The sequence below is a fragment of the Nilaparvata lugens genome, chromosome 3, assembly GCF_014356525.2.
Source record: "Nilaparvata lugens isolate BPH chromosome 3, ASM1435652v1, whole genome shotgun sequence".
In the NCBI taxonomy this organism is placed as follows: Eukaryota; Metazoa; Arthropoda; class Insecta; order Hemiptera; family Delphacidae; genus Nilaparvata; species Nilaparvata lugens.
This window is the reverse complement of record NC_052506.1, coordinates 2,645,979-2,671,968: the sequence shown is the minus strand read 5'-3', so window position 1 is coordinate 2,671,968 and position 25,990 is coordinate 2,645,979. Positions and strand designations below refer to the sequence as shown.

The 25,990-nt window shown below is 31.4% G+C and overlaps 1 protein-coding gene across 1 annotated transcript in view; it reads left to right on the top strand.

Moving 5' to 3' along the window:
- The first annotated feature begins 368 nt into the window (after positions 1-368).
- Positions 369-25,990, top strand: part of LOC111057799 (SET domain-containing protein SmydA-8) — a 63,390-nt gene continuing 37,768 nt past the window's right edge. Inside the window, exons 1-2 of the mRNA XM_039425291.1 lie at positions 369-521; positions 3,533-3,719. Of these exons, the coding sequence (XP_039281225.1) occupies positions 3,551-3,719 (169 nt within the window). The 5' untranslated portion in view covers positions 369-521; positions 3,533-3,550. The remainder of the gene's footprint in view (positions 522-3,532; positions 3,720-25,990) is intronic.

The window sequence follows — 25,990 nt, the reverse complement described above, 5'->3', positions numbered from 1 at the left end:
TTGGTATTATTTATGCTTACTTTTTATTTTATTATTTTATACTTTTGATTATAAAATTATGTATTTCCTTTTATTTGTTTTGAATACGGTATGTATTTATTGTATGGCAAATAAATTATTTGATTTGATTTGAAAACACTGCCATTATAACGTGGACCTCAAAGATCTTCTATAAAGCACAACAAATAAAATTCAATAAAAACTGAATATCAAGTTTTTTGGTTGCAACTAGAAACTACATTACTTGATAATTCGTCAAAAGTGCTCTCAGGACACGCCGTTTTTTGAGAGCGAAAATATATGCGCGCGCATCCCAAAAGTGTGATGTTTTGGCGGGTGGGGGGCCTGTTTTACCCCCAAGTAATTCTTAAACTGACGCTCCGATTAGCGGTTAGCGGTTAGTGTGTTTTTAAACACTGCGGATGAAGAATCGTTGTAACGACGCGCGTGTTTGTATCTTGAAAAAACGCTCGTAAGAGACTAGTTTTCGTCTCTGTTATACTAACGTCTGCTATAAGAAAGTAAGTGCATAAAACTAGCTAAAGATAATATAGGATGATAGTTCATATTGCATTATAAATCAAATCAAATCATCGTTTATTGTCATAAAACATACAATATGTTGAGACAATCGAAATTATTATTTAAAAAAATTACAAGTTGAAGAACTTAACTATCACAGTCAAACTCTACACCCACTACACACTACAATTTACACATAATTAAAATAACAATGGATTATGAGCAATTAATATGGTACAGTGCCGTATAGTACTCTTATATTTTATAAATCAAATTTTTTTTGAGGGAACTAACATAAATTATTGATATTCAATATAAATTTATTCTAAAGCTGCGTTTACACAGGAGTTAATAACACGAGTTAGTTATTAACTTGACTGAATCGTCAAAAATTTCTCTTGACAAAAGTTAATAACTCATGTTTCTAACAGAAAATTCCTTGTTATTAACAAGATCTTGTTATCAATATAATTGACTTATAGGAGACTATTCATCATGATATAACAGCTGGAATAAACAGCAAAAAATTGTCTTCAAATTTGAATGGAAGATGTGTGTGATAATTAAAATAATGATTTTCATCTGATCTAATGTAAATAAATTTTAATGCGTTTTCAACATAAGTTAATAACATTTTATTTTCGCTGCTAGTTTTGTTATCAACAAAAGTTAATAACTTTGTCACGTGTTTTGTCTGCAGCTGTAGTTATTAGGGAACAGCTGTAGTGGTAGGATAGGGATGCTGGGCGAGGGGGTTGCGGGGAAGATAGTAACCTTTTATTAACAAAAGTTACCGACTCTCGATGGATAACATAAATCTTGTTAATAACAAGGAATTCTCTGTTGAAAACACGCGTTATCAACTTTTTTAAAGAGAATTTTTTGTCGATTCAGTCAAGTTGACAACTTTTTATTAATAACTCATGTTATCAGCTCCGGTGTAAACGCAACTCAACATGATGTTATTAACTTTTGTTATTAACATCAGTTGATAACAAAAATGTTTAAAACTAAAACTAAAATGTGTAAACGCAGCTTAATTAAAACTAGTCGTGATGTGAACAGCAGACCCCACACAGATTTCTCATCCACAAGTATCTGATGTCACCTGTTCTAGTTGATTCAGTTGGGTCACAAATTCACAGTTGAATCATAATTTACTCTTAAAAACTGTTATATTTGTTTTCTCCAAGATCAAAAACTCACTTATGTTAATAAACTCAGTTCACGTTTGAATTTGTATCCCATATGATAATTCATCCAGTTCCGTGATAATCTTTCCATCTGATAAAAATATTTCTCAACTATTTTAAAATCAATTTTTCTCAATCAAGAATATTATAATTTCTTCAGCATTATTTAGTTTATTTATTCATTTTTTATTTTGTTTTCAATCATCTATTAAATTTGTTTTTCATATGTGAGAATAGTCTATTGATACTAATGGGCACGCATCATGAAAAATATTGAAACCCTACCTTATAGAAATAGACACGGCCAGACATCTGTGTAATGCATGCAATGAATAATCCACTTGTCAGCTGATTGATTATGAATAATTCTATAGTCTGATTAATACTACCGTATCTTCAGAGTAGATTATATATATATATATATATATAATATATATATATATATATATATATATATATATATCAGAGTATGGAGGAATTCCTTTTCTTTTCATTATTATCCTTAAAATGCAAAATTTCAAAAAACCTTGTGTATACATCGACGCGCAGTTGAAAAAGGAATATTCCTTTCAAATCTCATCGAATTCTATCAACGCGTTTGGCCGTAATCGCGTTACATACAGACAGACAAAAGAAAATCCGAGTTAAAACATAGACCTCACTACGTTTGGTCAACAATGGATTAACTGAAAGCAGTTAATATAGTACAGTACCGTATAGTACACTTATATTTATATATTTAATATTTTTTCGAGGGAACTAAAATAAATTATTGATATTCAATATAAATTTATTCTAAAAATTGAACTTTTTCAATTTTTCCTTCATATCATTCTTTACAGAACGGAACCTAGTTAGAAACTCATAAGATGTTCTACTTTATTTATTTTTTTTCAAAGAAAATTTTATGAAATTTTAATCACAACACTTCCAATGACAGAAATTTTAATAGAATAACAATACAAAATTGACATTTTGTTCTCAAACCTTCTCAAATTGCTCTCTTCCTACTTCTTCTCAGCTTCTTCCTTCTCCTCTTCAGCCTCCTTCATCTTCCTATAGATGCCAGCCAATTCCTTCATTTACAAAGGCAACTCTTATAATTATATTTATATAACTTTATATTTAAAGGCAACACAAGTATTATAAGCCCAGGTGATGATTAGGGTATGAATGATAATAGCGTACAAACGTTTCTATAATTTTATTTTTTCTATCTTTGGTTTGATCATTTTCTATTGTGATTAAACATACGAAGAAGTGCTCCACACAGAATTACCTTTGGGGCTTCATTTAGACTATAATGATAAACATGTATTGTGCATGCGTGGGTGTTTGCTACACAAATTATGTTATTTTATTTCAATTTATTTGTATTTTTTTTGGTCGAATAAATTATTCATTATTTATTTGCGATAATTTCATGAATGGATCATTAGAGAGATGATGAATGGCTGAAATGAAACTTGAGAATGAGTAACTGATATAAAATGAGAGAGAAATGAAAGCTAAATTTTTTCTTTTTTTTGTGTAGTTGAGAAGTTGATATTGTGGTAATTATTCATATTTAATGAAAGAGACTACAGGAATGTTTGCGTAGAAAAGGAACATACCTGCAAGATGTCATCTTCAAAAAATAAATGTCACGGTATTATTTATTCTAAAATGGCATTATTTTTACTATTGAATGATATGAAAAACTTTATTTGAAGATTTTTTTTCTTGAAATAATTGTTCAACTACTTTCAAAATTCCACGTTTCTCTGAAACACTCTGTATATTTTGAGATGTTAAGAAAGTATTTGATTTGATTTTAGAGCGGTGGAGGATCAGCCATGGATGTAGCCGACTTGATCCAGGATTGGCTGGCATGCCAGTTGCCTCCAACTGGCGCAAGTAAGGCTTGGCAAGTGGGCAGGTCAAAGTTTGGAGGTCGCGGACTTTTTGCCACAAGAGACATTCAGCCCAACGAAGTCATATTTGTCGACGTACCTATCATTCTTGGTGAGTTGAGACGATGATTTTTTTTTAAACTCATAACCTTTAGATGAAAATGATGAAAAACTCTAATCGATAAATAATGCCGTGCTACCAATTTTTCCTTAAACGGTTGGAATAGCATATAACACCTGTCACACTAAGGAAAGTTGTCGGCTCCAATAAAATAGATACTTGATAAACTGTGAATGGATCTATTGCCTATGAATGAGAAATCCAGTTTTCAGAGCAAATTAACTTATAATCTTCAGATGAAAATTTTGGCAAAAACACAGAATTATAAAACGAACAATAACTTATAAGCTTAATGATTTCAAGTAACTACGAACTAAAATACTTATCTAGTTTACAGTTGAAACACAGTGGCTATTGGCTTTACTACACTAATAGCGAATTTTGCACAAAAATTTATATAAACTTCAATCTAAAACATTAATAAATTCATTAAACAGACAATAACTCAGAGCACAAAATTATACAAGCAACAGCCAGCCATTTTTTCAGAAGAGAGTCCAACAGGAAAAAGACACAAGTTACCAGTCACGAAAGACAACGCCCTCTTCAATATCGATCTTTACAGACACGTCAACACAAAATTATAACTTATAAGTTTAGAATTCACATTCTACATCTGTTCTCAATAAAACTTTATTTGAAAATGTTATTTTAAATTTTTATACATATATTCTATTCAAATAAACGATTTATTTAGTAATTTGTTAACCCTACCTCGGTGACATTATGGAACAATGCAACAAACATTTACGATAATAAATTCTCCGTCAAAAAATTTGTCCGTCTATTGATAACTCTGACATTTACTATAAAGTTCCATAGATCTCGAATTGAAGATTCGATTTAAATGTGAGAAGAAAAATGTAATATTACAAATACCCCCCTCTTGACATAAAAAAATTTTACTGTTTGAAAATTTAAAGAAAAAATTTACATTGACCCTAATGAAAATTGTTGAAATTTAAATTTGAGAACAGTAACAATTTTTTCTAGAAAAACATTACATGTCATCCAAAAATATTGAAAATTATTATAAAAATTCATCAATAGCGTTTGTTATATGTTTCCAAACAATATCTCAAAATATAGAATATCAATATTACTTTTGATTTAGCTTTATAATTTAAAGAAAAATATCTCAACAGAAAGTTTAATATGTAAGAATAGTTTTTTTGAAATTGCACATAAATTTAATAGATAGAAAATTCAATTTTTATTGCATAAAAAAAAATTATTTATGTTGAATGGAATTTATTATTATTATTTTTTTTTTTTTTTAAATGAATTGATGAATTGTTACATTTAATTTTCACATAAAATTTCAATAAATCAAAAAATGTTCATTTCTTTCACTACTGATGCGGTTGATTTTATTGATGCACATTTTGGAAAACAGTCCGTTAAGGCACTCAGTATGATTTTCAGTTAAGTGTGACTCCAATGTGATGACGTTAAGTGTTGGGCTGATCTGGATGCACGAAGTGTTGGGCTGATACTTGTAGTCGACTGCTGCATACCAAACTCGATACAGGTGACATCTCAGTTAGCATTGCTTCATGTTTGTAGTAGACGGCTGCATTCCAAATTCAATACAGAGTCACATAAATTTTGTATCATATTTGTAATTATACAATGTACATTTCAGGCTTGAAATGACAATGTAATTTGTTTTTTGGAAAAGAGATAGACGCTGCATACAGGATTAATTTAGGTGAGGATTAATTTAGGTAAGGTTTGGTTTTTTGATATTTTCAGCTTTCAAGGTTTAGAGTTCTGCATACAGGAATAATTTAGGAGAGGATTTTTTGAATTAATTCTTTCATGATACTGTGACTGTTCTTCTGAATTCAAAGTTGTGAATGTGAACATGGATGGCAATTACCTCCAGGTAATGCAGTAGTGTTGAAGTTTGAGATACAGAGTCAGCAATAAGCATTGGCATTGCTATTGGCGTATGCTTTGGTGTCGGCTGTGGCATCGGCGTTGATATTGGCATTGGCGCAGGCATTGGCATTCGCATTGGCGCAGATTTTGGCATTGGCGTAGCTATTGGCATTGATTTTTTTTTTTGTTGGCATTGGCATTGGCGCAGATTTTTGGCATTGGCGTAGCTATTGGCATTTGCGCAGGCATCGGCATTGATTTTTTTTTTTTTTTTTTTTTTTGGCATCAGCATTGGCGCAGATATTGGCTTCGGCGCAGGCATCGGCGTAGATATTGGCGTTGACATCAGCACAGGCATCGGCGTTGATTTTGGTGTTGGCATCAGCATTGGCGCAGGCATTGGTGTAGCTATTGGCATTGGTGCAGCATTGGCATTGATTTTTGTTGTTGGCATCAGCATTGGCGCAGATTTTGGCATCAGCTTTGGCGCAGATATTGGCTTCGGCGCAGGCATCGGCGTAGATATTGGCGTTGACATCAGCACAGGCATCGGCGTAGATTTTGGCGTAGTTATTGGTGTTGACATTAGCGTAGTTATTGGTGTAGGCCACAGCGTAGATTTAGGCGTAGATATTGGCGTAGTTATGTCACACTAGTTTGAAAATCACCCAAATGTTCTTAACACTCTTCATGGCGTTCACTTGTTACTGATTTCGAGATTCACATGATAACTATTTCAATGTTAATGTCTGTGCTGTACCTGTTATCTTAAAATGCTTATAAACTAAGAAGAAAAACTTGATTAGGCTATCAATACAATTTAATACACATAAAAATTATTTTAAGTATCTATGAAATTGAAATTTGTTAACATCTTATTATACAGTCAGCAATACATAAATTGTAAAATATGGACATATCAATGATAAATTTAAAAAAAAATTCATTTTCATCTATTCACTGTTCAAATATCAACATTTTAATCCATTCTTCAAAATAGAAATATAATTTCATAACACCCTGTATCATTATCAAAATTGTAAAAAACAAACATCATAACAACACAACAAAAATTTAATTTCAATACATATTTCAATAATTTCAGACATTTGGTCTTCTATTCAATCATTTCATAATATATTTGCATTTCATTATTATTTAATATAACATTTCATTTATAGCATGTTCATTTCACATTTATGATTTATCATTCAGGGTTTCAAAATTATTTAGTTTTAATTTTGTTCAAAAATTGTATAAAAAGCAAATTATTTAATATTATTAATCATCGTTTGTTGGATACTATAGTTTATTTCGACTCTTCAATGTTCTAAACACAAACTACATTTCATGACAAAACTTTACTATCAAACATTAAACAAGAAACCATTCAAAACATCAATAATATTCTGCTTCAAAGGCAAACAATATTCATAAGTAATCATCATTTTGCATCTATGGCAATCAACATTATTAATCATTAATTTGCATCTATGGCAATCAACATAAGTAATCAACACAAAAATTATTATCTCATTACTGCCTCTCTAAGTCATAACCTCTGTTATTCCTTCTTTAGGCAATAATGGGTTTCCATCTCAAAAAACAATCACATACCAGCAAAATTCTAATCAACAAACCCCACTAAAAATTCTACATACACTCCAGCATCCATTTCAAACGATAATCAATCATATCAAAATTTATAGAACAAACAGTTTTAAAATTAAAAAAAAATATCAATTACAAAACACTTATTTCAATTGATAATATAACACAACGTTTTAAATTAAACCAATTATTTTTTAAAATAATTTAAAATTTAAAGACTGTATAATAAGTATAAACATTTCAAGATTATGATACAAAGATGATCAAGATGAAATACTGGGTAAATAAGTTCCCTAAAAAATACAAACAAGAGAAAAAGAAAACTGGGTAAATAAATTCCCTAAAACAATACAAAGAAGAGAAAGATTAATTAGAGCCTATCCTACATGTCAGTACTGAACTTTCATGAGGAAGTATATTTAATAAAATATACTACTATGGAATTTTGTAAATTCCAAGTATGACTCTAATTTGTTATAATTGTGAGCTATCACTCCCACAAAAACAACTGGTGAAGGAAAAAATATGTTGACTATTGTGACTGGGTGGAAAGTTCCTAGATGTCTGTAAGGCAATGTGATAGCAGACTCTAGTATCGGACCACAAAAACAAAAGTATGCAAAAGGTTTTACAAACATTTGTTGTTGCAGTCATAAGGTTTTTATATCGCAAACAAGTAGGTCAGATAATCGAGTCCAGCCATATGTGGTTCACGCCCACACCTCTAAAAAAATCACACCTACTTGTCTACCAAAAATCCAAAGTATTGGACAGCAAAGAAAAAATAAAATGCAAAATGGGTTAAAAGCCCAGAAGAAAACTATAACCTAATTACATATGGCTTATGGCACGATATGCAATGAAAGATGAGAACATGGGACATAATTGCTCTGAAAAACCTAACTACCTAATATGATACCTAAAAAAAAAATAGACATGATTAAAATATGTAATACATGATGAAAAAATATACCGCAAGCAAACAATTATTTACACAACAATGGATAGATTTTAGAAAAGTTAAGTTTTATCAACAATTAAAGATTAGGAAAATAAGCTACTATTTCAATTTCTAATATTATTTCAGAAAAAATACAAATTTAAATGACTATGGACAAGATTGGTTAAGATATGCATCATAGAAGAATTTACTGAACATTACACAAAGACAGGAAAGAATCGAAAATTGAAAAGATTAAGGGCCAAGAAAATAGGCTATAGGAAAGAAAAAAGACACAATTATGGACTCTTACCATACACTGTGTAGCGATTATGCTATTCTGAATCCCGGCATAACACAGGATTCCTAATCATTGTGTGTTGGGGAATACCCTTTCATCATGTGACTCACAGTCATCATCTTGTAAATAAGCAACTTGAAACAACCTTTGAATACTAATACATCAATGGAAACTTTGCGTTTTGTTTTCTTCAATAGCATGATATTATTCATGGGTTCATTAGTTTCAACCAAGCAGTTTTGCCTACAAAAGTTCGTCATGTTCACTTGAGAATGCATTGCATACACCTTTTCAATTTTCAGTTGAAAGTTGAACTCATCAACTTGACTCAAAGCAAGATTCATTTTGATTACATTTTTCCTAACCTCTACAGAAACCTGTCTCATGTAAACATTCATTTATACTGTTTTCCTAACTTTCGATGTAGTAATCTGATCCATAGAAACATACGATTTGTTTACTGTTTTCCTAACCTTCAATGTAGCAATAGTACTTTCTTGATAGTTGACTTTCAATGAAGACAACTCCCTACCTACTTCTTTACTCAATTCTACTTTCACTATGGTTGACTTTTTCAACAACAGTAACTAGGCCTACATTTCAGAAACTTGAATGAGTTGATCTTGTAACTTAACACTACTATCATCCTGCTTCAATTTGTTTTCATTTTCATGACTATCTTTCAATGTTTCATGTGCATCTTTCAATAGAAGGTTTATACTAACCTGCTCTAGTCTAATGCTAGTACATTCTTGCTTCATATCATCAAACCTAGCATTTTGATTTTTAAACATTTGGTCTAACTTAGCATTTTGCTTATCAAATTTAGCATTTAACTCATCAAATCTAGCATTTTGTTTTTTAAACATTTGGTCTAACCTAGCATCTTGCTTATCAAACAGTTGTGTTAAGGCAGCTATTAATCATCATCAATTTTAATATTTTTCATATTGTATGCCATTTTGCTAGTCTGCACAGATAATATATTCATTAGGACTTGATCTCTCTTGAACTGATTTCCCACTCAGCAACAAACCATTCATAACCTATCAAGATATCTATCCTACTAATAATTTTTATAACCAGGGATTTCATAGTGTACCATTTGGGACATATTTATTTTGTAATTCTGTCCCACCGGTAACATTTGGAAAAATGTGGTGATTCAGTCCCACCAGGGCGTACCATTTGCCGTGCTACCAATTTTTCCTTAAACGGTTGGAATAGCATATAACACCTGTCACACTAAGGAAAGTTGTCGGCTCCAATAAAATAGATACTTGATAAACTGTGAATGGATCTATTGCCTATGAATGAGAAATCCAGTTTTCAGAGCAAATTAACTTATAATCTTCAGATGAAAATTTTGGCAAAAACACAGAATTATAAAACGAACAATAACTTATAAGCTTAATGATTTCAAGTAACTACGAACTAAAATACTTATCTAGTTTACAGTTGAAACACAGTGGCTATTGGCTTTACTACACTAATAGCGAATTTTGCACAAAAATTTATATAAACTTCAATCTAAAACATTAATAAATTCATTTAAACAGACAATAACTCAGAGCACAAAATTATACAAGCAACAGCCAGCCATTTTTTTCAGAAGAAAGTCCAACAGGAAAAAGACACAAGTTACCAGTCACGAAAGACAACGCCCTCTTCAATATCGATCTTTACAGACACGTCAACACAAAATTATAACTTATAAGTTTAGAATTCACATTCTACATCTGTTCTCAATAAAACTTTATTTTGAAAATGTTATTTTAAATTTTTATACATATATTCTATTCAAATAAACGATTTATTTAGTAATTTGTTAACCCTACCTCGGTGACATTATGGAACAATGCAACAAACATTTACGATAATAAATTCTCCGTCAAAAAATTTGTCCGTCTATTGATAACTCTGACATTTACTATAAAGTTCCATAGATCTCGAATTGAAGATTCGATTTAAATGTGAGAAGAAAAATGTAATATTACAATAATTTCTTATTGAACGAAAATCCAAAGTTGAATGCTTCAAAGCTAAATGCACCCCGGAGACTTCTGACACTGAATAAAAAGATTCCATTTTAAATTATTAGCTTAAGATTTAGGAACAGTTAAGTCTCTACTCCTATAAAGTTTTCTATAAAGTGAGAAGTTTTTAGCTCAAAAATTTCTAGTTTCATTCAAAATTTAGACTTTTTGAATAATTATTTAGTTACTGTTCTAGATTTTTTAATTTCAGATTCTAATAGTATCTATTAGATTCAAAATTTGCTCGTTTATCTGAGTATTGAAGAGTGTAAATTGTATTTTGAAAAGTGAAAGTGACATAGCCAACATTTTGATTTGGACAGTATAGTATAAATTGGAAATGACAGTTTTGGGCATGAGCCTGTTGTGCCTTTCCTCATGTTAAGTATTTGTACACAATGTAAATAAATAACTCCTACTGGCGAACAAGTGTTTACTTATGACAGTAGTTCATCACCTCCAGCCGTATTTTACATGATAGTTAATATAGATATTTAGAGTAATAATTATTGTTTTTTTTTTTTGATTGTCACATCTTTGTACTGTTTTCTGTGTTTTGGTGAAATAAATTGAATTGAATTGAATTGAAAAATTGACTGCATATTATCTCAAAGAATCTCTTGTATCACAAATTCCAATGAAGTTAATATTATGCTCCATCGTACTATTTCATGTCTCAACATTGATTAACTACAGGGAGGTCCACGTTATAATGGCAGTGAAGAAATATAGGGGAACAGCGTTGCAAATTCATAAAATTTCCAACCACAATGTTCTCACGAAGAGTGGAAAGAGTTTTTTTTTTCAATTTGTAAACTTGTATCAGAAATTCCAATGAAGGTGAGTAATATTATGTTCCATCGTCCTATTTCATGTCTCAACATTGATTAACTACGGGTGAGGTCCACGTTATAATGGCAGTGGAGGAAGATAGGAGAACAGTGCTGCAAATTTATACATTTTCAAATGTCAATGTTCTCACGGTGACAATTTTTAAAAATTTGTAACCTTCTATCTCAAATTTCAATGGAGAAAAAGTGATTTCCCTCTATCCGATTTCATATCCAAATATTTATAGATTAATAGTTCTGTGAACAGTAGACCTCACGCAGTTTCCCATCCACAAGTATCTGATGTCACCTGTACTAGTTGATTCACAATAATTCACAGTTGAATCATAATTTAGGCCTACTCTTGTAAACTGTTATTTGTTTTCTCCAAGATAAAAACACACTCATGTTGATAAACTCAGCTCACGTTTGAATTTTTATCCCATATGATAATTTATCCAGTTTCCTGATAAATCTTCCCATCTAATAAAAATGTTTCTCAACTATTTTAAAATTATTATTTTTCCAATCAAGGATATTATAGCATTATTTAGTTGATTTAATCATTTTTTATTTTATTTTCAATCACCTATTGAATTTGTTTTTCAAATGTGAGAATATTGATACTGATGGGCACGCGTCATGAAAAATATTGGAACCATACTTTATAGAAATATACACGGCCAGACATCTGTGTAATGCATGCAATGAATAATCCACTTGTCAGCTGATTGATTATGAATAATTCTATAGTCTGATTGATCCTATCTTTAAAGTAGATTATATATAAATAGTGATATCAGAGTATGGAGGAATTTCTTTTCTTTTCATATTATATCCTTAAAATGCAAAAATTAAAAAACCTTGTGTATACATCGACGCGCAGTTGAAAATAGTTATTTGTGCAACTAGTGCGCAAAGTGACAGTTTGCTGCACCGAAAGAAACGTTTACGCCCGAGCCGTAGACGAGGGCGGAATTGTTTCTTGAGTGCAGCAAACGAACTTTACCTACAGTTACCATTGAATATGAGAAGTGGTTGATCATGGGTAAAATGATGGCTGAAATCCATCAAACGTTTGTCTGTATAAATTAATAACAACTTTAATTTATTTTAAACTTGATAATCCAATTGAAAATTAATAATTGATAATTCATTCAAATTGAAAATTAGATTAATCCAATTAATTTGAATATATATGTATTAAAATGAATATTTTATGTATTAAATATTTTTATATTGTGTATTTAAATATTTTCTTGGCAAATTATATATAATATATAATATTCGGCCCAAATATATCATGTATTCAAATAGATATTCTATGTATTAATATTTTAATATTGTGTATTTAAATATTTTCTTGACGTATTATATTATAACTAGCTGGCCCGGCGATCTTCGTACCGCCATATAGTTTAATGCATCTCATGACAAAATTTAGCTGGATGCACACCTGAGGAAGCGAGATGCGGCATTTTATTTATGTATAGATAATTTTCCAACTGCAAAATAAATAATTCACTAAAAATCAATTAATTCTGAACACCGAAGACAGCACAATTATTCGAAACAAAGCAATGTCTTTAGAGCATATAAGTCTTTAACCTGAGGCCGCACTGCTGGATGGTTACACACACAACAGTCACTTTGCTTTTAGTCGGGGCGTTTAGAACAAAATACATGGGCGGTTATGGAGCAGCACACACTCTTGAATACTATCTACCGACGGCTGTTTGATTATAACAGCTGATTTTTATTTCTGTGTGTGGCCAGCTCACAAATCTTCTCCCATAAGGATTACATGTAAACTTTGAAGGACCGTAGGAAAGAGTCCTGAAGTCGGATTATAAATTTGATAGGCCATAAACCTGGTCCTGAACATAACGAACACAACTAAAAAAATCATCAAATTCGGTGCACACATAAAAAAGTTATTGAATGTCAAAATTTGAGGCTCGATTTTTATTTATATAGATTGATTATTTTAAACGAGAATGAACTGTAATTGCATTAGATATTCCGGTATCAGCTATCAGAGACAAAAAAATCTGGTGTGGCGCACTCACACAACTTTCCTTGCCGTTATGAAAATTGATCACCTGACGCTAGTGTTCCCGCGCATCTCAAAGCTACTATTCAAAATTTGAGTCAGCTGGTGACAGGGCAATAACGCTGGAGACACACATGAGGTCTGCTATCTCTTCATAGTGAATGATTTGATAGAATCAACAATTTGCAATTGAATAATCAGATTTTCTTGAATTTAAAGCTTATTTTCAATTTTAGGTGATAATGTTACTGAACATTAATTGTAGAGATTTTCATGCTCAATCTACTCCACTTGATTTTTTTTGTTTCAATTGTATCGGAAGCCTGATAATTGGGAATCTATCTGCATTGATGGGGCGGAGCTCCTGAAATTTTTACAGATATGGGACTTGTGGAAGTTGATAGAGCTTATCGATGACTATTTTAGGTATGAATTTGATCAAAATCGTTGGAGCCGTTTCCGAGAAAATCACGAAAACCCCTGTTTTTGACATCATTTTCGCCATTTTAGCCGCCATCTTGAATTGCATTTGATCGAAATTGTTCGTGTCGGATCCTTATAGTGGAAGGACTTTAAGTTCCAAATTTCAAGTCATTCCGTTAATTGGGAGATGAGATATCGTGTACACAGACGCACATACACTCATACACACACACATACAGACCAATACCCAAAAACCAGTTTTTTGGACTCAGGGGACCTTGAAACGTAAAGAAATTTAGAAATTGGGGTACCTTAATTTTTTTCGGAAAGCAATACTTTCCTTACCTATGGTAGTAGGGGAAGGAAAGTAATATAGGCTATTGAAAAATTATAGTCAGTATTATTTTCTCTATGCAGCTTGCCTCTATAGAAAGCAACAGTGGCAAGGATGTTCTCCTATCTTTCTTCACTGCCTTCACTATCATTATATCGTGGACCTCACTTCAAGAGAATCATTGTTTCTGCTAGATTTAATCTCAATGTTGTATTGTTGTTTAATTGAAGGTATTACACATTCAATTAGCAATTAGCTTCATTGCTGTGAGTAATGTAATGGATGAAATATTTAATAGTCCATGCATCTCACAGATCCTTGGCCAAATATATATTCAAGATTTAATAAATGAAGAAGATCATAAATATTAACTTTTTGTTGTTGGTTATCCATCTTGTTTTCGCTAATATTATTACTAGTAGTTCTGTGAACAGTAGACCTCGCGCTCAGTAAGTTATATTGACCTGTTGTTATTTTTTCTCAAGAATTGATAAATAATTAATAAAATTAAAATGTCTAGAAAAAATCCTAAATAAACATAGAGTACCGTGTGACGTGTCGTCCCGGAATGTGAGTGTGAGCGCTGTTATCAGGTCTGGCTGCAACTGTCTACAACGTTGATGGAGAGATACATTTTCAAGATGTTCGATGTTTTTGAACGGGTAGTATTACAGTTCACTAAACAGCTGATTTATGATGAATAATTCTATAGTCTGATTTCTACTCTAATATTGGCATATGAAGAAATCCTTTTATAATATAATTATTATCCTTGAAATGCAACATTTCCAAAAACCTTGTATATACGTCGACGCGCAATTTGAAAAGGAACATACCTGTCAAATTTCATGAAAATCTATTACCGCGTTTCGCCGTAAATGCGCAACATATAAACATTAAGAGAAATGCCAAACCGTCGAGTTGAATATCTTAGACCTCACTTCGCTCGGTCAATTATTTTAGTAATTTTATTTTAAAAATACAAGAAAGTAGCCCTGAATTCATATATTTAAAAAACTTAGTCATGGTATGTCTGAAATTTTCATCTTGTTTATTATTCATAAAATTTTTTAACCTGGTGAATTAGATAGTAAAGTTTTCACACAGAAACTTTATAGACGCATTGTCTGGTAGTATAAAGAAAGCGGCAGGGAGATTTTCTGAGATGTGCCAAAACCGTATTTCAATCTCAAACAAGCTTTTGAAAAAAGAACAAAGATGATGTAGGTAAATGCCCAGCGGTAGCCGAATAGTATAAATAAAGAAGCTAATGTCGGAAATAGACGGCCAGTAGATTTGGCACTGTTTTTGAATTTCTTTTTGGGTCTATCATTTTAGTCGTCCAGTTGACGAGATTCAGTTTATATTAATTTATTAACTAGTTTCTATTCAACGGAAACATGTTTGGGAACTAACCTGTAACGTGGATTTCTTGGTTAATATAATATTAATCTATTAACTAGGTAGCCTACTTTTTATGACATGAGAACATATTTGGTCATCAACCGTGAATTCCTGGCTATGTCTAAAGCTGAGTTTACACCAAAGTTATTAACAAAATGTTAATAACTTAATCCTTATAGATTCTATTAGATTGAACATATCTTATCATACACATGATGAACATATATGTGTTTGTCAAGTTCCGTTCAATCTAATAGAATCTATATATAAAAATGAATGTCTGGAAATTAACCTGTAACGTGGATTTCTGGGTTTATATAATATCAATCTATTAACTAGGTACTTTTTATTATATGATAACATTTTTGGGCATCAACCGTGAATTCCTGGCTACGTCTAAAGCTGCGTTTACACCAAAGTTATTAACAAAATGTTAATAACTTAATCCTTATAGATACTATTAGATTGAACATATCTTATCATACACATGATGAACATATCTAATAGAATCTATAAGGTGTAAACGCAGCTTTACCGTACCAGTCGGGTCCCTCTATTCATAGTACGGTACGATACTTGATTTTTTCCAATTGAAAATACTCAAGGTAGTGAGTGATTAATAATTCATTAATAAGAGATGAAGTCCTATAATAACGTAGAAAAATAATTAATAGGAGGAGAAAATTGCTGTGATTTGAAAAGATCCATGTGATTTCAAAGAATGCACTAGTCATAATGAGTAGATATTTCATATTTTCAAAAATGATTGGGCTACTTTTGTCCACAAATCGTTTTTAGCATGAAAACTTGAAGAAAAATATTAAATTTAAAGAATGACACTCACAATATATATCTGATGAAAAATATAGGTTTGACAAGTTAATAATCTAAATATTATATTAGCCTAATATATTATATTTAGAATAAAACTTGGAGAGACGTTCTTCAAAGATGCTATCACGAAGCCATTTTTATTTGAGAAGGAAAAATTGAGTGTGTAGCACAGACACCAGAAATCAGATAGTTTATAAAATGCTAATAATGAAGTTTACTAGTAGTTCTGTGAACAGTAGACCTCACGCAGTATTCTCATCCACAAGAGTACCTGATTGAAACTACAAACCTTATGGAAATAAAGCAATAGACTGGCTTCTCCACTCATCTGTGTAATCACTTGTCAGCTGATCTATGATGAGACTCTATAGTCTGATTTTTACTCTAATATTTGCGTATGAAGGAGGCTCCTTTTTCCTTTTATATTATACTTGAAATTCAAAATTTCCAAAAACCTTGTATATACGTCGACGCGCAATTTAAAAAGGAACATACCTGTCAAATTTCATGAAAATCTATTACCGTGTTTCGCCGTAAATGCGCAACATATAAACATTTGAAAATTCAAACATTTAAACATTAAGAGAAATGCCAAACTGTCGACTTGAATCTTAGACCTCAACTTCGCTCGGTCAATTATAATTATATTTATTATATTAACATGTTAAAAATAGCCTTATTTAATCTATGTGAAGAGATAATTTTAAAACCTAAAGTAACGTTTCAAATCAAATAATTACACTAGAGTTGTCAAAAAATTCTTAATCACAAATAATTTTCTTCAAAAAATGTGTCAATAATATTGTTTCTGTAGAAAACAAGTCAAATGCTGCTATGATTTTTATTAAATTGGCAACAAATCTCAGTACCTAATTTCTTGAAATATTAGTCAACAACTCTGGTGTAAACGTGGCTTGATAATTACATTTTCTAATAGCCTTATCAAATTTTTGCTAATTTCTTTTCTGGATGAAGTTTTTAACTCAATTATTGTGAAGAAAAGCATTCAGTATCTTGTAATTCTTCTATTCAAGATGTCAATACTACTTGTTTTGTTGGCAATAAATGTATTTTGATTTGATTTGTATTTCTAGCGAGGTTGTGAGTCTTTTGAACACAGTTTGTAAATTTGATTTGGATGTTGAAATATTATTATTGAGAGGATCGCCAAGAACAATAAGCTCGACATATTAATAGTTTGTCTGATGGACGTCTGATATGTCTGTCAGTTTGTTTCTTCGGTTTGGCCAGTCTGTAACTTATAACCTACTTATAAGTGTTTGGTTCAGTTTTCATCAAGTGTTTTCCTCAAGTTTGTTTTGTTTTTATCAAGTTGTAAGAGCTTGGAACAGATACAGTAGATAGATAGATAGATAATACCTTTAATTTTCACTTTACAGCATCAAAAGTGATACATAGATAATATAATATTTCACCTCTGTTTATTACAGTTTAAGAGTGAATATTGATGTTCTGCAACTTTTCCATAATTGAAGAGACTTGAGATATTGTCAAAAATTATTGACCGAGCGAAGTGAGGTCTAAGATTCAAGTCGACGGTTTGGCACTTTTCTTAATGTTTAAATGTTTGAATGTTTGAATGTTTGAATGTTTGAATGTTTGAATGTTTGAATGTTTGAATGTTTGAATGTTTAAATGTTTATATGTTGCGCATTTACGGCGTAACGCGGTAATAGATTTTCATGAAATTTGACAGGTATGCTCCTTTTTTAATTGCGCGTCGACGTATATACAAGGTTTTTGGAAATTTTGAATTTCAAGGATGATATAAAAGGAAAAAGGAGCCTCCTTCATACGACAATATTAGAGTAAAAATCAGACTATAGAATTATTCATCATAAATCAGCTGACAAGTGATTACACAGATGTGTGGAGAAGCCAGTCTATTGCTGTATTTCCATAATAATTAAGGTCTATAGTTTCAATCAGGTACTTGTGGATGAGAATACTGCGTGAGGTCTACTGTTCACAGAACTCTAGTAGTCATATATATTTTTTATGAAAATAGAGTGTATTTTTTGACAATATCTCAAGTCTCTTCATTTATTACAGTTTCCAGTAGTAGCCTACTCTTTTCTGCAGGAATACAATAATACTGCTCAAATATTTCAATTTGTTCATAGATGGATTATTCTCTAAAATTCACATTTATTTCATTCGAATAAAAACACGCATCATATATATAGGGGATAGCCTAAATGGTATTACTTGTGTAGTTGCTAGGATAATATTAGGCCTATCATTTGTAGAAAAATTCAATTTCCTTGTGAAAAATTAAATAATGTGCAATGTCTTTATTAGACTATCGGTTTCATAGTCTCATTATTATTAATATTATCTGTACCCTACCGTATTCAACTGAAGATGATATTCTATGAAAATCACAGTTGAAAAGATAGTTATAATAGGTACAGTTAAGCCAATACCTCCGTAAATAAAGCCGTAGTTCATTCGTGTGACGTCAGCACAGGTAGGGATCCTACACCAATAAAATTCGATGGTTTGAGCTGATTAATATCAGCTTGAGTTTCTATTATTCTAGGAGCCCTACCTGTACTGACGTCACACTAACGCACCACGGCTTTGTTTACGGAGGTGGTAGTTAAGATGCGCTTACACCAAAGTTATTAACAACATGTCAATAACTTAATCTTTATAGATTTTATTAGATTGAACATAACTTATCAACCACATGATAAACATAGCTTATATATGTGTTTGTCAAGTTTCGTTCAATCTAATAGAATCTATTAAGGATTAACATTTTGTTAATAACTTCAGTGTAAACGCAGCTTTACTGTAATTAATAAGTGGGTATTTGAAAAAAAATATACAAGGATTGCCTCAGTATTCAATTCACTTATATTATTACATCAGTGTCATTTACACATTCTGTAACATGGATTATAAATATAATACATATAAATAATAATCACATCTCATTACAATTTTGAAACATGGATAGATAAATACGGTATGATATGCCCTACTATTACAGTATTTTAGCGGAATCCTATGAGATGGTTTAGATAAAATACTGTAGCTACATACTGTTGTTAGGTACTATGAAATTTCAGCAGAATTCATCTTTATAACTTCATTGAAGAATATACATTCTCCTGTTTCAAATTAAACTTCATAATTACACTCTATCAGGAATTGAATTTATTCACAATCAGTACAAAATGGATATTTTTAATGAAGACAAAGCGAATGTAATAATCACCTTACAAGTTATAAGTTCTAAGTTTAAAGTTTAAAGCTTATAAGTCCTAAATATAACCATTGAGTTTCTCAATGGGGCTCAATAACCATTAGGCTCTACTTGAAAAATAATGAATAAATAACCAAACACTGCTCCAAAAGAAAAAAGTATATTTGGAAGGATTTTATCCCTCGAATAAATTTCCAAATTCAAGTGGAACTATTTACAAAATGTAGTTATATATTTTTGACAGCATATTATACAGTTTTATAGGTGATACGTTACATAATATTCAATAATGGTGATATATACTTCGAGCTACCAAGTTTCAAAATCATCAGTTTACCGTAATAATATAATTTATTACAATAGTTTTGAATTCAGAAATGAATGTATTTATATATTTTTGACAGCTTATTATACAGTTTTATAGGTGATACATTATATTCAATATTGGTGATAGATAATTCGTGCTTCCAAGTTTTAAAATCATCAGTTTACTGTGATAATATAATTTACAATAATTTTGAGTTTAAATAGAACATTTACTAGTTTGTTATGATCATCGATCCCCCTAGAAGACAATCATATCTGAACCCCATCTCTGGCAGACAATTTTTCATAACAATTCGATCAAAAGTGACAAAAGAAAATTGCGTTGTCAGCAAATGTCTTATAATAACAGGTCAGTAGAAATTAAATCATTTCTCATTATTATGAAATTTAAATTGAATTCCTCTATTTGTATGTAATGTGATCAATACTGTATAATGTGTATATCATATAGAGATAGACGATACCACAGTATACATACAGTACGGAAACTTGGCTATATCCTGACGCCAAAATCCGCCATCTTGTTAGGAAGCGCCGCATTGAAATAGTATTAATGGTAGGTTCGGATCACTTCAATGATCCGGATCAATTGATCTCGTTCACTGCCACGAGCCAGTCAGAAGACCAGGATTGGAACTTCCCAAGGTCACGTGACGTGTTTAGTATTGGCGTCATGTAAAAAGCATTGGTTAGATAGGCGATTGATTACAAGTTTCCATTCTGTATATTCTGTGACGATACTCTCCAGTTTTTCTCCAGCTGCAATTTCAATCAATAACCGTCAGCTTTGAAGATTTCTATTCAATTTTATATTTTTCATGAAGCCTTAAATTTTCTTCAGAATTTTAAAGAGTGAATAATGAATTTTGATAATTAAGATTGAATAATTTGTTAGTTAATTATTTATTTTCAAAAAACCATCCAGCAACGATGCGGAGTTAGAAAGGGATAGCGGTATCTACTTTGTCGAATGATAGACAAGGATAGCAACACCAATGTTAATCAAATACTGCCATTATAATGTGGACCCCACTGTAGCACCATCGCGGAGCTAGAAATTGAACGCTGTTTGCTTTGTCGAATGATAGACAAGGATAGCAACACCAATGTTAATCAAATACTACTGCCATAATAATGAAGACCATACTTTGGTGTGATTCTACAAAATGATACAAAAATGATATAAAGATGATGCAGAAATTAGGTATATAAAGATGATGCTTCATCTCACTATATAGATGACTCACTATAGTCATTTATCGATGATTATTGATTTAATCTGTTATAAAACGATCTGGCAACGTTGCGGAGCTGGAGAAGGATAGTGCTATCTGCTTTGTCGTTTGATAGACAAGGATAGCAACACCAATGTTAATAAGATGCTGTCATTATAACGTGGACCTCACTATAGGAAGATGATACAAAAATGATATAAACATGATACAGAAATTTAATGAAGATGATACAAGGATGATAGACAAGGATAGCAACACCAATGTTAATCAAATATTGCCATTATAACGTGGACCTCACTATAGGAAGATGATACAAAAATTATATAAACATTATACAGAAAATAAATGAAGATGATACAAGGATGATAGACAAGGATAGCAACACCAATGTTAATCAAATACTACCATTATAACGTGGGTTTTACTATAGGAAGATGATATAAAAATGATATGAACATGATACAGAAATTATATGAAGATGATACAAGGATGATAGACAAGGATAGCAACACCAATGTTAATCAAATACTACCATTATAATGTGGGTTTTACTGTAGGAAGATGATACAAAAATGATATAAACATGATACAGAAATTAAATGAAGATGATACAAGGATGATAGAGAAGGATAGCAACACCAATGTTAATCAAATACTGCCATTATAACGTGGACCTCACTATAGGAAGATGATACAATAATGATATAAACATGTTACAGAAATTATATGAAGATTATACAAGGATGATAGACAAGGATAGCAACACTAATGTTAATCAAATACTGCCATTATAACGTGGACCTCACTATAGGAAGATGATACAAAAATGATATAAACATGAAACAGAAATTATATGAAGATGATACAAGGATGATAGACAAGGATGGCAACACTAATGTTAATCAAATACTGCCATAATAAGGAAGACCATACTCTGGTGTAACTCTACAAAATTATACAAAAATGATATAAAGATTATGCAGAAATTAGGTATATGAAGATGATAATGAAGATGATACAAGGATGATAGACAAGGATAGCAACACCAATGTTAATCAAATACTGCCTTAACAACGTGGACCTCACTAAACCGAAATAACAATGCCTTCATGATTGTAGCATCGGCTCTAGTTGAAATGTCATTCGTGCTATTCTTAGTGTACCATTCGTTTTCATTTGCTTTAAAAATAGACAATGGATGAGGCTCGTCTTAAAAATACAATTCACACCTTCACGCCGTCGCCATTAACATGTCAATTCAAACTGTCACCAGATCAGGCTAGGTACCTATAAATATAACATTGCAATGCATCCTGCCATTTGAACAATACTAAAAGCTGCAAGTTAATCTTAGCAATAGAGAAATCATCATAATATATGTGTTTAAAATATTTTAACAGAGGAACACTTCATTCACTAATTGAGTACATAATATATGTGTTTAAAATATTTTAAGAGAGGAACACTTCATTCATTTATTGAGAATTTCAAGATTGGTAAGGGAATAGACACTTATATCATTTCTAGATATGTAGGCCTATGGGAACCCTTCAATAGATTGGAGACTGTTGTAGATATAATACTGTAACTTTCAGGATAAGTTATTGGTCAAATACTCTACCTTTTGACGTACAACTGAATTTCAACCCCTCATAAGTATGGGATAAGTATAAGTGTAATTACAATACAAACAAGTTGGAGACTTTGAAATTGGAGACTGTTGTAGATATAATACTGTAACTTTCAGGATAAGTTATTCGTCAAATACTGCACCTTTTGACGTACCATACCGTACAACTGAATTTCATCCCCTCATAAGTATGGGATAAGTATAAGTCATATGTATGGGAACCCTTCAATAAATAGGAGACTGTTGTAGATATAATACTGTAACTTCAGGATAAGTTATTGGTCAAATAGGTAGGCTACTCTTTTTTTTTGATGTACAACTGAATTTTAACCCCTTATAAGTATGGGATAAGTATAAGTGTAATTACAATACAAACAATGAAAGTTTATTTACAATAATGCAGAGACATACAGAGTGAGTCATATGTATGGGAACCCTTCAACAAGTTGAAGACTGTTGTAGGTATAATACTGTAACTTTCAGGATAAGTTATTGCTCAAATACTCTACCGGTACCTTTTGACGTACAACTAAATTCCATCCCCTCATAAGGGGGTGACTTAGGGGTTCTAACTCAAGTATTTTAAAAGTAAACACCCATTGTGTGGTACATCATTTTCAAGGCCTTTCTAATACCAAGAAATATAACATCAATAAAAATATTCTATGATACTTTTATCGAAAATAGAGGCTGATTGAAGGTTTAGTTTTCAAGGAAATGAGAGGTTGTATTGCAACTCAAATATTTTAAATGTAAACACCCATTGTGTGGTACATCATTTTCAAGGCCTTCTTAATACAAGAAAGATAACATCAATAAAAATGTTCTATGATACTTTTATCCAAAATGGCTGATTGAAAGTTCATCAATTATTTTTTAAAAAACTCAAACTTCAATCAGCCGCCATTTTGGATAAAAGTATCATAGAGCATTTTCGTTAATAAATTTAACACTTTTATCAGAGATATTGTGGAACTTCTCCATATTAAGATAAAGAAAGGAAAAAAGAAAAAAGATGTTGTCTAATTCCACTATAACATTTTTATTCACCAAAACTAGTTTTCGTTGCCTATGGCAACATCTTCAGTGGCAACTGAAGCTGATATTTACAGGAAGCAGATGGGAAACATTACAGGTGTGGCAATATTTACAAAGGTTGGCTATTTGATAAAAATATAAACTAAGTACTATTACAGTATTAAAACATACAAACAAATAGTGAAAATATTTAATGGAATACATATGATTAATTAATATAAGGATGAGATATAATTTGTGTAATAACAATTTCCAAATGAAATGTTAGACATGGGAGGGGGGGAGGGTGTTGTGATTTGGAGTTGGGTAATCTAAAAGAAAAGTAGCAGAAATAAATGTAATATGTCTATATGAAAAAACAATTGATAAATGGCTATCTGATGTAATAAGGACAAGGATTATAATACTGACTATGTAATGAGATGACTCAGAAATAGAAACAAAAAATTAAAAACAAAGGGTTCAAGAGAAATAGGCAAGTTATTGTGAAATAAGAGCTAATAGGATTATAAGAAAAAACTGGATACTTTTAGAGACTCAAAGTTTGTGTGATCATTTAGACTAATTAAAGAAGAGTCATTTTCAAGGATTCTGATCTCCATGGCTTCAAGGGTGTTCAGTAGTTTACCTTTGTTGGTGATGTGTAAAAATTCTATTGTGAAGTTTTCTGTCAAGTTGTGGTTTTGTTCTATCAAATGATTGGCGAAGTTAGAGTCAGTTTTCCCTTTCTTTAATGAATTAATGTGTTCTTTAATTCTGTCTTTGAATTTTCTCCCAGTTTGGCCTATATACTGTGCATTGCAGTCTCTGCATTTTAGTTTGTAGACTCCACTCTTTTCTTCCGGATTGATTTTGTCTTTGGAACTATTAAGAATGTTGTTAAGTAAAGGTTTGGTGGAGTAGGCAACCTTAAAGCCTTCTTTTTTGAGGATCTGACCAACTTTTTCTGAAACTTTACCTATGTAAGGTAGAGTAAGCCAGGTCTCATTGTCAGTTTTGTGTTTGGGGTTAGGAAATACTGATTTGATTACTTTTCTATTTAATATGGTTTTTAAAATGTTGTTGACTACTTCTTTATTGTATCCATTAGTGATTGTCAACTGTTTGATTATGTTTAGTTCTGTTTGAAAACTAACCTTGTCCATTGGGATGGAAACTAACCTATTCAAAAGACTATTGAATGCAGCTAATTTGTGGCTCAAGGGGTGTGATGAATTGTTGGGAATGAGGGTGTTGCAAACAGTAGGTTTTCTGTAGATATGGAATGTATGTGAGTCATTTTTCCTTTCTATGGAAAGGTCAAGGAAATTTATTTTTCCATTGTTCTCTCTTTCCATAGAAAATTGTATGTTTTTGTGAATTTTGTTAGGGTAGTTATGGAATTTTTCAAGCTGTCTGTCAGTGCCCCTCCACAGGCATAGAACATCATCTACATATCTGTACCAGTAACCCAGCTTGTCTGCCAGTGGGTTCTTCTCTTTGTCCATGATATCCTTTTCAAAATTGTTCATAAAAATTTCTGCCAGTAATGGGGAAAGGGGAGAACCCATTGCCAGACCTTCAGTTTGTTTGTAGAAATTATTGTTAAACCTGAAAAAATTTTGATTGGTACATAGTTTTAGGCATTCCATGAATTCATGAACTTGACTTTCACCAATGTCTGTTTGATTGAGGATGTCTTTTGTTAATTCCAAGGTTTCAGCAACTGGGACACTAGTGAATAGATTTTTGACATCAAATGATACTAATCTGTTTGTGTTTTGTAATTTAAAGTTTTCCAGTTTTTTGACAAGATCATTTGAGTTTTTCACTGAATATGTGGATTTGAAAGAAGTGAAGTTTCTGAAAAGGCTATTGAGTTTATATGCTAGTTTAGAGGTAGGAGAGTTTATTCCTGATACTACAGGTCGAATGGGTATACCTGGTTTGTGAGTTTTGGGTAGTCCAAAGAATCGTGGTGTCTGAGGGTTCATGGCTGTGATTTTCTTTATGTCCCATTGATTGTTGAAGAGGTTTGAACAGTTGTTGAGGGTCTTCTTGACTAGTCTATTGTAGTTTGTGGTAGGGTCCTGAGGAATTGGAGTAAAGCTGTTTTCTTCCATGAAGTCATTCACTTTTTTAATGTAGGAGTCCTTGTTGAGGATGAC